The 13,551-nt window shown below is 41.9% G+C and overlaps 1 protein-coding gene across 3 annotated transcripts; it reads left to right on the top strand.

Annotated features, from left to right (window-relative positions):
• Positions 1 to 231: 231 nt before the first annotated feature.
• Positions 232 to 11,743, top strand: TMEM209 (transmembrane protein 209). 3 transcript variants are annotated; one of them, XM_010294504.1, is made up of 15 exons: positions 232 to 244; positions 1,311 to 1,437; positions 1,552 to 1,610; positions 2,390 to 2,521; positions 3,523 to 3,761; positions 4,124 to 4,328; positions 4,977 to 5,152; positions 5,820 to 5,891; positions 6,987 to 7,083; positions 8,004 to 8,129; positions 8,567 to 8,664; positions 10,289 to 10,403; positions 10,496 to 10,593; positions 11,259 to 11,332; positions 11,689 to 11,743. In XM_010294504.1, the coding sequence occupies exons 1-15, from the start codon at positions 232 to 234 to the stop codon at positions 11,741 to 11,743; spliced, it is 1,686 nt and encodes a 561-aa protein (XP_010292806.1). The 3 variants fall into 3 exon arrangements, with proteins under 3 accessions (XP_010292806.1, XP_010292822.1, XP_010292814.1); XM_010294520.1 differs by lacking the exon at positions 232 to 244 and adding an exon at positions 539 to 577 and having other exon boundaries at positions 1,298 to 1,437; XM_010294512.1 differs by lacking the exons at positions 232 to 244; positions 8,004 to 8,129 and having other exon boundaries at positions 1,301 to 1,437.
• Positions 11,744 to 13,551: the final 1,808 nt, after the last annotated feature.

Raw genomic sequence — 13,551 nt, 5'->3', positions numbered from 1 at the left:
AACCTTAGTGATTCTGTGATTCTGTGATCTGGCTGGGGGTTGCTCTGAGGGTCTCTGTGTGCGTGGCAGGGGAAACTGGGGAGGTTCTTGGTGTGTGACGGTGATATCTGGATGGAGGGTGCTGTGGGTCTTGGGCAAGGGGAGGTGTGGGGCACCTCCATGTGTGGCATGGGGTTCAGTGCCTTATGGCTTATCAAGGTAAGGCCTGCCTTCATTACTGTGCCTTAGTAGATGAGGGCAGAGGGTATGGAAGGACATATTTCAGTTTGGAGGTGAAAACCACACACCCAGCCCTCCTAAGCGAATATTCACTATTCCCATTTCATTGCCCTAACAGTGCAACTTCTGCAGGAGGAAATGGTTCAGGGGGAGAGATTGGGAAGGTGAGGATGGGGGAGAGGATCTCTGCTTAGGGCTGCTACATTTGTCAGCGTACAAAGGGAAGTCTCGGGATTCAAACTGCATGGAAAACACGTCCAAAAAAACCAACCACCAGGCAATGTGTTCTAATATAATTCTTCCATTAATTCTGTTGTTAGATATTTCACTGTTGAATCATTGTACCAGTAAGAAGCAGGTAATGTGATTTGCAGTTTGTGTTCGGGGTTTTTTTTAGGTGGTAACGTACAGTTAACATATTTGTCCCAAAAAGCAAATTATTTATGTTCCCATCCAGTGATGAATTATGTGACAAGTTTTTAAGTGAGTGGCAGGAAGGAACAGTAGCATATTTTGGTGATGGGACTAGCAGAAAAAGTCAGCAGGGTTATTTCTTTCACATAGATGTTATTTGGTGTAAAGGTTCTTACCTTTCAGATGTACTGAACCCGCAGGAGGTGGCTGCACAATCTGAAAATAATGTTACCAACTGAAATGAGTGGGAGTTTACAAGGGAAGAACTACAGAGCTGTGCAAGGCCTTTCCTTCCTCTGGCTTTCTTTGCTGGGAGAAGGCAGGAGCTTTGTCTCTCGCTTCTGAAGGATGTTTTTTTTTCAAAAATGAGGTTGGAATCTGTCTCTATACTCTTATCTGCATCTCACTGGAGAAGACAGATGCTGTTCCTCAGTACTGTCCTGACAGTAAAGTTCATCAGAGACATGTTGCCTGTTGTTACTAGTAAAAAGAATGTGCTTTTTTTTTCCTTTTAATACACTAAATATGACTCAGCGGCAAAAGGTGAAGTCCATTTATATAGTTAATTTTGGATTACTGCTTTTTCTTTAATCTCATGCTGACTGAGAATCTTACTGTATAAAAGTTGACAGATTTTGTCTTTTCTCTGTGTTTGTCATTACAGATAATGACGCCAGAACAGAGTCCAGCCACTTCCCTCATTGACAGGACCATCAAGATGAGGAAGGAGACTGAAGCCCGGAAAGTGGTCTTGGCCTGGGGACTCCTTAATGTGTCTGTTGCAGGAATGATATATACTGAAATGTTCGTTAATTGTTACATCTGATTCAAACAAGCAAAGCATCTGCTTTGTATATCCCCAAATATTTCCCAGGATTGAATTGTTGCAAAATGAAAATTTCTTGGTTTTCTTTTCAGGACTGGAAAACTCATAAGCTCATATTACAACATCACATACTGGCCACTCTGGTATATTGGTGAGTCGTTGCAGCATTTCAATTAATATTCATGATTCTTTTCTTTTTTCACTCGTCAGTTTTATTGCTGGGGAGGCAATTTTTAAACGAGCCTTTTTTTCCCTTGGGTTTGTTTTTGTGTTTGTTTTTTTTTTTTTTTTTAATTTAAACCAAAGCTTTTGTCTTGCTTTCTGTTCTCTCCCTTGAAACTGTTGGAATTTCACCCTTTTTAGAGACAGGTAAAGAGTGTTAACAGCTTGCTTAGATGTATCCTGAAAGGACATGAAGAACTTTTTTGGTGCATTAAATCTGTTTAATGTGTGGAGGACACTGCAGATTTTACTACTGTGTTGTACTGTGGCTGTGGATGGCATTTCATAATAATAAAAGTTTGTTTTGGATGAGTAGACTCTAAGCTAGCTGTATCAAATGCTGTTGAGGATGAAGCAAGAGGTGGAGAAAAATCATGAGATGAGTGACAGATGATTGGACAGAGGATGATTTTTGAGAAATCCTGTGAAACTTCATTGCAGTGGTTGATGTCCCTTTTGAAAAATGACAGTCCATTTTAAAAAATTCAATTTTAGCAATATAAATTAATCTCAATTTAGGAAGGAAAATTATCTCCAATGGTTCTTGCATAAGAAGGTGAAGAAATCTTAGATACCTGCCCAAACTGGTACTTGCTGATAGCACTAATAATGACCTATTTTTAATGGGCATATGCCTTTTTTGCAAATAATAGTCTTTTATTATTCCCCATCCTCAAGCTATGGTAAAAACTTTTGTGTTTCTTCTAGAACTTGCACTTGCATCTCTGTTCAGCCTGAATGCCTTATTTGATTTCTGGAGGTACTTCAAATACACAGTGGCACCAACTAGCTTGGTCATGAGTCCTGGCCAGCAGACCCTGCTGGGGTTGCAGAATGCAGGTGGGTTTAATAAATATCTCTGGCAATCTTCTTTGTTTGTTCTTTTTTTGTTTCAAGATGGTATCTTTGTCAAGTGCAGGATTCTTTAGTGAAATCAGTTCTGAATGACCTCATCTGGCATAAGCAGTAAACTAAATTACCTGCAGTGTATTAAAATCCACAACATCAAGTGGTAATTTGATGAGTGTTTATGGGGAGAGGTGGAGGGGAAATACACACAGTAAAAAAGGACAGGATAGTGAGCTGCTGAAGGACAGTGCGAGACTCAAACATTGTGAGGCTGGATGAGGAATTTGTAACCATACATAGGACTAGGAGCAAGGCAGAGAGTGCAGGTTTATATTTAATTTTGATATCCTGCTAATATAACGCTGGGTAACGAGAACCAAATTAGAGAGACAGACAGACCTGCGTGTGAAGTCTGAAAATGACAGCCTAGAGAGCAGTTGCTTGGAAAGCTTTCAGACATCAAAGCAAAGTCCTAAGATACACCAGAACCAGACAAGGTAAATAAACCAAAGGCAAAATGCTAGCACAGGAATACTGCACTCTGCTAGTCTGCTCCCAGAAAATGGGAAGGAGATGGGAGTAATGCTTTATCACCAAAGTTCAAGGATCTCATATGTTTATTTGCACAGATAAATTAAGACATTCAATATGTTGAAGATGCATAAAGTAGGGAGGTAGAGTAGCTGACGAAATAGGGTAGGGAAGCCCCCCTGGGTTACGCAGGATGCCTGGTAACATTTAACTGAAATCTGAAACTGTAGGATTTGTGCTAAGTTGTGGTCATCTGTTTCAGTCTTCTCTTTTTTTTTTTTCTGTCGGTGGCTTGACTGATGAGTTCTGTAGGGGCCAGATTTTTCTAGCGTCCCTTCTAGCATCTTTGTAAAATTACCTTAAGATAGCGCTCTGTGTGTGTTTTGTTGTGTGTTTAAAGGGGGAATGAGAGTTTGGGTCTGCTACATCCACAACATTAATTCTGTTTTTCTTTATTGAAGCTGTACAAACAACTCCACCACGTGAGCTGGCAGCAAAGAAAGTCCCGTCTTCGACGCCTTCTCCTCCGATCCAGGGTCAAAGTGTGCTGAGTTACAGCCCATCCCGCTCCCCTAGTGCCAGTCCAAAGTTTACTACTGGTTGTATCACAGGGTACAGCCCTCAGCTACAGGCTCTGTCAAGCAACAGCCCTTCTTTTGGCAGTGCTGTAACCTATTCACCAAGCAGCAGCTACAATAAGGTAATGACCAAGACAGCTCTCAAGGGTACAGTTTGATCCTTGTGTTGGGCCATATGCCATTGAAGGCGAGCAGCAGCCAGTGGAGAGTTGTGTATTTGTGTGTTTGCTCCTTTTGCAAAGTAGATGTACATTTGTCATATTGGGATTTTTCCTTTTTCCCTAGTGTGACTTCATTTGTTTTAGAGTGGTTAGTTTGTTTCAGAACAAAGCAAAAATAAGAAATCAAAATGCAAATGCAAAGAAGAAAAAAAAACCACAACCCACGCCCCAAACAAGAATCTCTTATATTCATGTCATTTGCAAATCAAGGTGGAATTCAGGCTTCCTCATATGACAGAACTGTTTCTTTTTATTCGCCCAAGGTTTCCAGCTTCAGCCCCTCTCCCAGTGGATCACCATACCCCACAAGTATTGGACCAGTGGAAAGCGGCGGGCTAAGGTCTCGTTACCGTTCTTCACCCATTCTGTATAATTCTCCTACTGGCAAAGAAGACTATATGACAGACCTCAAGTCACTGGACACCTTCCTTCGAAATGAAGAAGAGAAACAGCACAGAGTTCAACTAGGTAAATAAACAAACTGATTTGATCAGAAAAGCTTGGCAATGAGGAGGTGTTGGTTTTATTCCAGATTGGCTTCTGCGGATGAGAAAAGTTGCAAAGGATTCCAGTGTACTTGTACTAGTAAATAGACCTAACTCACGGTAATCACCTGTGACCTTGGTAAAGGCAGCTGCTGAACAGTTTGGTCTTCTACTGAGTAATTAGGATGTGAGGTAGAACACCATCATTTCTGCACATCTCCACGGCTTAGGAGGTCCAGAAAGTTTTCCTCCAAAATAGTCCTTTGGGTAGGATATATGCTGCTGTTGCAGCATATGGAAATGTGTGCTGATAGATTATCTTTGTAGCATTTATTTGGCTGTAGTGGACCATGATAAGGTGACGGGCTTCACCACATTGATGAGAGGAGTATCTTGTGGAGAAGGTATTTCAGATAAAGGGGGTGAATTACCTGCAGGTGGCTTTTGTCCTGGATAGGGACAATCAAGATAAGGGTGAAATCCGTGTTTATGCAGACTGACTTCAGTGTGCGTATTCATGGTGTTCATGTCTCTTGTCAAAGCCTGAATATACTGACCTGTTGTGCCTGTACCCTTGCTTCCAGAATTACTTGGCAATAATCGTACATGACTGTTCAATGAATTGTTTCAGGAAGTTCAGATTCCAGCTCTCCTTCCAGCAGCCCAACTTTTTGGAACTATAGTCGTTCCATGGCAGACTATGCACAGATGCTGAGAAAGTTCCAGTATCAGCTGGCTTGCAGGTCCCAGGCTCCATCAGCACACAAGGACGAAGCTGATCTGAGCTCGAAACAGGCTGCAGAAGAGGTAAATGCGGCAGCAAGGTGTTCAAGAGGAGAAAGAGGGCTCTAAAATACACAGCTTTGTGCAAAGGTTTGGATTTGAGCTGTATCAAAAATGTGGGAGAGAGAAATCCTCTAGCATTTAACCACCTTCATACAGCTTCACTCTAAATGGACTTCTCAAATTCTGAATTTTATTTGGAAAATTATTTATCCCTTGGAGAGCAAGGCTTACACTGGCTAAAATACATGTGTGACATAAAAATTGAGTTGAAACTGATCTGTGTTTCAGTTTTAACCCAGTGGAACAGTCTGATGCGAAGGAATGCAAGTCGTGTGGCTTCAGTTAAATTTGATCGGTTTTCTTTATTTCTTACATTAACCTAATGAAGCTTCCCGTTCAAATACCTCTTAAATCAAGCCTACAGTCCAGGCCAATTTGATCCTAGTAGAGCAGGGAGCTTAAAACTGAATTTGGGCCCACGCAAGATGATTGTACCGTGACTAGGGAGTGGCAGTGTTGTACGTGAAGCTGCTGTAGAAGTCACATGACAGCCAGCGGGAGCATAAGAATTTTGGGAAGGATGCCATTTGAATTATGTGCTGTAGTTAGTATCAGAAATTGTCATAGACCCTAAAAGCTCTTGGTGTTCTGTTAAGTTCTTTTATGTACTTAATAAACCTTTCCATAGGTTTGGGCACGAGTGACAATGAACCGACAGCTCCTTGATCACATGGATTCCTGGACCGCTAAGTTCAGAAATGTAAGTCCTGTCTCTAAGGCCTGCCTGGTTTTTAAGAACAAGTGCAGCAGAATGGAAAAGTACCTCCCTGTCCCCTGCATGCCAAAGGAGGTGGGAAGAATTGCTGTGCCTGAGGACTGGGGTGGGCTGGCACAAGGAGATAAAAACATAGCATGCTTTAACAGAGGACTACTGAGATGTGTTTTTGACCTGTATTCTGAAAACTTCATGGTTGTAAAGTTCATCCACCTTTGAATGACAAACAAAAGCATCTCTGATATCACAAGATTTGGTTTTCCTTGCTGTAACTCAGATTGCTAAGTCGATGTTTCTGCAGTATTTCTAACTCATTCTCCTGGGCTCAATGCATGGAAAATTCCAACCCAAATGTGGACTTTTTCTGACAGTCCTGAGCAGCATAATAAAAAGCAAAGAGAAAAATGTTGATTTTATCCATTGGAATTGCTATAACAGAGGAGACTTAATTGCACAAAATGGCAACATAATTAGGAAATCTAACTTTGAATTGCCCCATCAGTCACAGTGTCTATTAAGTATATAGTTTTGCTTGTGTGTTTTGTGGTTGGGTTTTTTTTTTTTAAAGTAATAAGACGGGTGAAAAGCAAAATTTAGTATGAGATCCATACCAGATTCCTGAGCATCTGTTCATAAACCTAGGGCCAGCGTGCTTCAGTTCCCAATTCCTGCCATGTACAAGTCTCACACATAGTGTTTATCAGCTCCTTTATTTACTGAAACCAATGTCAGAGGGAGTGGACTCATCAAAGTATAAATTATCTTTACAGTTGGAGGGCTGTGCTTCATAATACCCCTTTCCACATTGTTCAGAAAAGCTTTATCTGAGGTTTGTTTTCCTGACTCCCTTACATTGAATTTTCTGGCCTCTTAAGAAGTTATTAAAGGGTCATTTAAGCTCTGCCTAACTTGATATCCTAATTTAATTACTTTCCTCCTTGGTTGGCTTCAATGTTTCTGTTGTTAAGCTTCTTTGTGATTGTAACGGTGATGATTAGTAGGATGTAAGCGATGGATTGGGGATTGTTAAACTTTTTTGTTGCTTCTGACCTCTTGAATTTTCATCTTTTTCTTTCCTAGTGGATTAATGAGACTATTCTAGTGCCACTTGTCCAAGAAATCGAGTCTGTGAGCACTCAGCTGAGAAGAATGGGGTGTCCAGAACTGCAGATCGGAGGTAGGATGAGGCAGCAGCTTTGGGGTTCCTGGTGGTGGTTAATGGAGGACCGCTCCACAGCTGGGGATTGGATAGGTGTTAATATAAATTAGGTCTGTTAAATATTACATTTATTGCTCTATATTGGTGTGGTCTTTGTTCCATGTCATGCATTTCATTAAGCTGGAAAGGTTCTTCGTAAGACTTCTGGAAATATTGATGAAGTCACACTGATGCTTCTCATAAAATTTATAAACTACTTTTTTTTTTTTTTCTTTTTTTCTTTTTCCTTCCCTAAACTTACTGCTGGGGAAGTACAGGCTCAAATTACTGTTGATTATTGCATATTAAACTGTCAGAAAACAGTTCAAGGACAGATGTGCTATAAACTCTCAGTGTCTCCTGTCCTGTGGGCTTTTCCATATTCTTCCTTAAAATCAGCTGCTTTCTGAAAGAACTATTTTTTTTAAATTCTGATGAACTGGAGTTCTGTTTTTCATGTCACAATACAATTCTGAAGGAACTGTTTCTCTTGTTATTTCAGATTTATATCCCCTTAACCAAGAAGTGGATTTGGTGTGCTGCATTTGAATTAAACCCGCCTTTTGCAGGCTTTTTGTTGTAGTGTCTCCTCAAGAGCTGCATCTGTTGTGATTCTATGATGCCTGTAGAAAAACTGGTCAATCCTGGCCACATCCCCTCCTCATTACTCTCCCTCTGCTCTTCAGAGTGGATGTTGGTTCCTTGTAGCTTTTATATTCTGTGAGGTAAAGCAGACATCTACTACTTCTAATGAGTGTTTGGGGTAGTGTTAAATGTTTCTAGGACTTCAAATGGCGCGCCAAAAAGGAGAGCTCATTGCAGCGACGCCTGGTAAGGGAGGTTGGTTGGGGTTCTGGGGCGGTCATAGCTGACCTATGCCGGCTCTTGTTGTGTTGCAGAAGCCAGCATCAGCAGTCTGAAGCAAGCGGCGCTTGTTAAAGCTCCACTCATTCCAACCCTGAACGCAATAGTGCAGTATTTGGATCTTACACCAAACCAGGAGTATTTGGTCGAAAGGATCAAAGGTATGTGCCGTCACCATGCTGACTTCAAAACGCTTGGATTGCTGCTGTCAAGTGTTGGTGGCGTCAGACATTCCTTCAGTGGCGATGTTTGAAGAGTCACGGCAGGGATGAGAGATGTTTCTTCGCAACTTTTTATAGCAATGCAATGATGCAGGATTTGGATGTAACTTTGGGAGTGTTTTTTAAAAGCTTTATTTCTCATTTTCCTCCTACATGCTCAGGGCTTAAAGTGCTGGATTTAACCTCTTCATTAACTAAACATAAAAAGTATCCTGTAAATTTGCCTCCCCATATTATTATCTTGACAAGCGTTTCATTAGCTGAACTTTTCCTATTTTGTACACTGGAATTATGTATGAAGCCCCTGCAATGAGCATAAAATACTGCTTTCATACACTTCCAACCCCCAGTAACTGAATAAATCTTGGTGCTTTCAGAGCTTTCTCAGGGAGGATGCATGAGTTCATTCCGCTGGAACAGAGGAGGGGATTTCAAAGGCCGCAAGTGGGACACCGACTTGCCCACTGACTCCTCAGTAAGTTTTCGAAGACATCTTGATACGATGGCTTAAAGCGCGTTTCCTTTCAGCACAGGTTTTGGAGGGGATAGATTGAGTGCCAGGGCTGCTGTTAATTCAGTAATATTTTGTGAGAAATCGGAAGATGTTGCACATCCTACTTGAGAGGTCAGGAGGAACAGCACCTCTGTGTAATGACCTCGATGACCTGAAAATTCAACTGAGGTATTTAAAATAATTAAAAGAAAGACCATGGAACCATTCAGGGAGTAGAAAACGGGCTTTACTGTGCGAGTCTTCAGCTGAACTCTGTATCTGAAAGTAGAATTAGGGTGATTTTTTTTTTTCCCCCACACTGTAAATAGATTTTTTTCAGTTACTTCGAGAATAAAAACCAGGAGAGCTGAATGTCGAAGCTTCACAACTTTGCTGACAGAGATATAATGGGATTCAATTGCTGGAAGCTGAAGTTGTACAAGATCAGCCTTGAAATAGGATTTGATTTTCTATTTGTGAAGGTTAAATATTTGGTAGTGACTGGCTGTGGAGCAACTCTTAGTGTCTTGACAGACAGCAGGGTGAGCAGCTCGGAAGTGTTTAAAGATCATGAAATGGAGTAGCACACCCTGGAATTCAGTCTTTATCAAAACCAGCTGGGAGACACAGTGTTGGGCAATATATTAAACTTTTAAGTATTCTGGGAAAGAAGTTATGATATAAAAGACTGATGTGAATACTTGCCATGAAGTTTTGACAGTAACATACTCAAGACAATTACTATTTTAAAAAGAAAGACAACACAACTCTGCATTTTTGCTAAGCACACTGCAGGTAATACAAAGCCGCGATTTCCAAGGTGCATCTCCCAGACTTCTTGAGACTTTTGGCATTTAATCCAGAGAAACTCTTTTGGTTTGTCTACAAAACGGATCATGCTATATATAATGAACACAGAAAGTATCAGATTAAGGACAGTTCGGTGACGTTCCCCCATAAAATGTTGAGAACTCTCTGGGAAGGGCTAAACACAAATAGCAGGCTGTGGTGTGTTTTTCTGGATACTTGTTCTAGGACTTTTATTTCAAAATTCTGGCATTCTTAATGACTGAATTAAGACTGACTCCTGGTCAGCTCAGGTTTTTGCAGTGATTTTTGTTTTGCCTTTTGTGAAGAAAAAGGAGAAATTTGCTCGATAGGTGTAGCATACACAAAGCTGTTACTTGATTTCATCTGCCCTTCTCAGCCAAATCCTGGCAGTTCCTACAGAACCCATCCTTAAAACAGACGTCTTGGAGTTGATGGCCCCAAATATGCGAATTAAGATCCGCGACTTTGCCAAATGTTGCAAGCTGCCAGGGTAAAGTTGCTTGTGCAGGAACTGAGCTCCTGACATGTGGCATCAGTTTATCACCTTGTGACCCAGCACTGTTTCACTTCCTGGAAAAAATCAACTTGCCTTCACGCCAGCAGCGTGCCTGGACCGTTGAAATCGTGGCTTTAAGCATTAAGCTGCTGGGAGCACAGAGGGGTTAAGTCAACGTTGCAACCACAGACTATCAAAAACTCTAATGCCTGAGATTACGGCAAGAAAGCTGCTGTGTTTTTAAGGACGCTAAAGTGAGATTTGGTTCTATTTGCCCAGATCATTATGCACGTGTTCTGCACTTACCTCGACTCCAGGCTGCCACCTCACCCCAAGTATCCCGATGGCAAAACCTTCACTTCCCAACACTTCATTCAGACACCAGACAAACCAGGTACTGGCGCTCACGTTTAGCTGCTCTTTCCCTCTTGGATCATGTCAGCACCCTTGAAATCCCCATCGTCTTTTTAAACTTTTCATTCACAGACACTTCAAATGAAAACGTGTTTTGCATTTACCAAAGCAGCATCAATCCGCCCCACTACGAGCTCATCTACCAGCGCCACGTCTACAACCTGCCCAAGGTATGATGGTGTTCTTGTTCTTCTCCTGCTGTCAGGAAATCATCGGCAGGTCTGATTGGGGTTTTGGGGGTTTGTTTTTTTTAGGAACTAAACACATTTAGTGACTATTTACGTGTGGGCTGGCCCAGCGCCGGAAGTTAAATGTTAGTTTGGGCCTTGACCACCACGCAGTGCTTAGTCTGCTACTAAATAGCAGCTTTAGTATCTATTCAAGACACATAAGTAGGTAGTAGCTTCCTCTTATTTATTTTAAAATACCGAGTCATGTGATCCCTGACTTGTGTTGCCACCCATTAAGGCCAGCAAGCCCCGCTGCTTGCCCGTAAGAATTCTGGGGGGAAGCTTCCAGTCTCAAAATGGTGACATTCTCCTGTAAACTTTCATTTTCTATTGATCCCTGGTTGTTGCTGGATCTCTGCTTTCCCAAAAACTCTGGTGTTTAACGTGTTTGGAGATGATAATCCAGCCAAAACCCACGTTTGGTCTTTCTCTGGTATTTACCTAATTGAAAGAAATAAAGAATTAATGCAAAAAACCTGACAACCCTCCCCATAATGCCATTTCATGATGTCATTCTCTGCAGTCGCTTATTCTACCTGAAATATTGCTATGATTTCTCATCAGTCACTTCATTTCTAAGTTCCTCTCTTTTCCTGTGGATTCAGGGCAGAAACAACATGTTCCATACCTTGCTTATGTTTCTGTATATCATAAAGACAAAAGAATCTGGGATGCTGGGGTAAGTACCCACCATCATGTGTCATCGCGCCGCGTGCGAGGTGTGAATGGCCTTGTCTGAGGGCACTTCAAACCGAAGTCGCTACAGTGGGATGATATTCATGGTGCTAAAATCATCTTGTCGTTTGAAACAATAGCAGCTTTTTCATAAAATTGGATAAATCTTAACCTGTGTGAGCAATAAAAGCAATGTCCAGATTCCCTTTTGTTGCGAACGAGCTGCGCTCGATTCACGGCAAAGCGCAACGCCTCCCTGCATGTTAAAACAAAGTGTGGAATTGATAGTTTTTTGTTTAATGTTTTAAACAGGTGCTTGAATTTACATGCGATTTATTTGGGTAACTTTTGGTTTTGCAGGCGTGTAAATCTTGGTTTATCGGGAGTCAACGTTCTGTGGATTTTTGGAGAATAACATCTCCAGCGGGATGCCGGGTCAGAGGAATGACGCTCCTCTGGCAAGACAAACTGAGCGGCACCGTTACGTTGTTGACTTAAACATGGATTTACTATGAAAGGGGATAATTTAAGGTTTGCTTTGTGGGCCGAGGAGAAGTGTTTGTAATTCCTGGGTGGGTTTTGTGAAGATATTATTTAAAATATTTCATTGTCAAAATGCTACTAGGTATGAACGCCAGGCGGGTTTTCTCTTTCCACCTGAACCAATCCTGTTTATAAAAAGCCTTTTGCTATTTCTGTTCCCTGTATCCATTGGTGCTGTCACCGCTTAAATGAGCTTAACTGATCTCGGGACTAAACTCTGGAACAGCCCTCCCGAGGTTGCGCGCAGCTGTCAGCAAGCGAGCCGTCATGTGGAAAGAGACAGCGCTTTGGCCAACTTCAGCATCCAAGAAATTCCAGATGGACACAAGAAAAGCCAAGTCAAAAAAGTTTAGACTCGTTTTGGTTCATTTTATTATGTATGATAAGAAAAACATTATTTTTTTTTAGTCCCTGCTTCTTAGTGTAACTGGATATTCTAACCACACGAGATGCGTTGGGGGTCGGCGCAGCAGGTGGGAAGGAAAGAGAAAACCAGGTTTGACTTGCTGGTTTCAGTAAATAAGATTTTTGGTTTTAATATTTTTATTATTTTTATTTTTTGGCACAAGATAGGCATGCCATCCAACTCTGGCAACCTTGCAAGCTCTGAAACCCCGGGTGCCTTCAGTACAACCACAGCGTTACTCTGCCTTTGCCTTTTAATTTATTTTTTACTGCTCCCATCAGCTTTTTCTGCTAGGAACCTCCCATTTTGGGGGCATGATGGACAGGCACGTGGCGTCAGCATGATCAACCTGCAGGTTTTTAATTCCCTGCTTCTGGGGATGTACCTTTTGGGTGGAAAAAAACACTTGGATTTGTTTCAAAGGAGGGATCCTTCAATATTTCCCAAAAACCTTTTTATACAAGGGGAGAGAATCTGTTATAAATTCTGACAAATGAGGGTTTTACAAGTGTATATAGTCCCTGTAGTTAGTTATTTTTTTAAAGGGGGATAAAAATCCATAAACCCCGAGATGCTGAAGACCTTCATGAGCTGAAGACGAGAGTGTCAGCTCGTTTCCCTGCACTGCCCCTTGGTGAACAACCACCCCCTTTGCTCTCCTCGTCAACTGCCAAAAAAACCCCAAATCCCCTCACTTGTACATAGAAATGTGAGAATTACACGGGCTCCTTACCGGGGGTGAGAACACTGCGTGTTTTGTTACGATAATGTATTTTTCTACTGTATTTTTTACTGCTGGGAAGAAAGAGAGGAATTTTTGTACTGTGCTTGGGAGAGGCGTGCTCGCTTTTTCTCTCTGTTGTTTTTTTGGGGTGAAACAACTGTTACTGGCGACTCTGGCTGTCTCCCCGGGGAGGTGCAGGGTTTTTTTTTTCCAACGGACTGATGATAAAACTGCTCATTTTGTTCCCATATTAAATGAGTTTGTTTTCTCAAACGCTTCTTTGGGTTTTTCTTGTGGTTCAGCATCGCTAAATCAATCAATGTGCCAAGGGGGGGGATGTTCAAGAACGAGGTTTAGCTGGGCTTCACCCCGAATCTTGCTGTGCCGGTTGCCTTTCGCCCCGCAAGCTCAGTTACTCTCAGGCACTAAAGGCTCTTCATGTGCAGAAATTCTCTTCTTTGCCCCAAAACGGGGGGTTTCTCAAGAAAAGCCCATCCTGCAGAGACGCTGGAGGGAGCCCCGGCACGCCCAGTATCCTGCGCAACCTCTC

The sequence above is a fragment of the Phaethon lepturus genome, unplaced genomic scaffold (assembly GCF_000687285.1).
Source record: "Phaethon lepturus isolate BGI_N335 unplaced genomic scaffold, ASM68728v1 scaffold47250, whole genome shotgun sequence".
Lineage (NCBI taxonomy): Eukaryota > Metazoa > Chordata > Aves > Phaethontiformes > Phaethontidae > Phaethon > Phaethon lepturus.
Note: the sequence above shows the minus strand (reverse complement) of the source record. Positions and strands in the feature narration are given on the sequence as shown.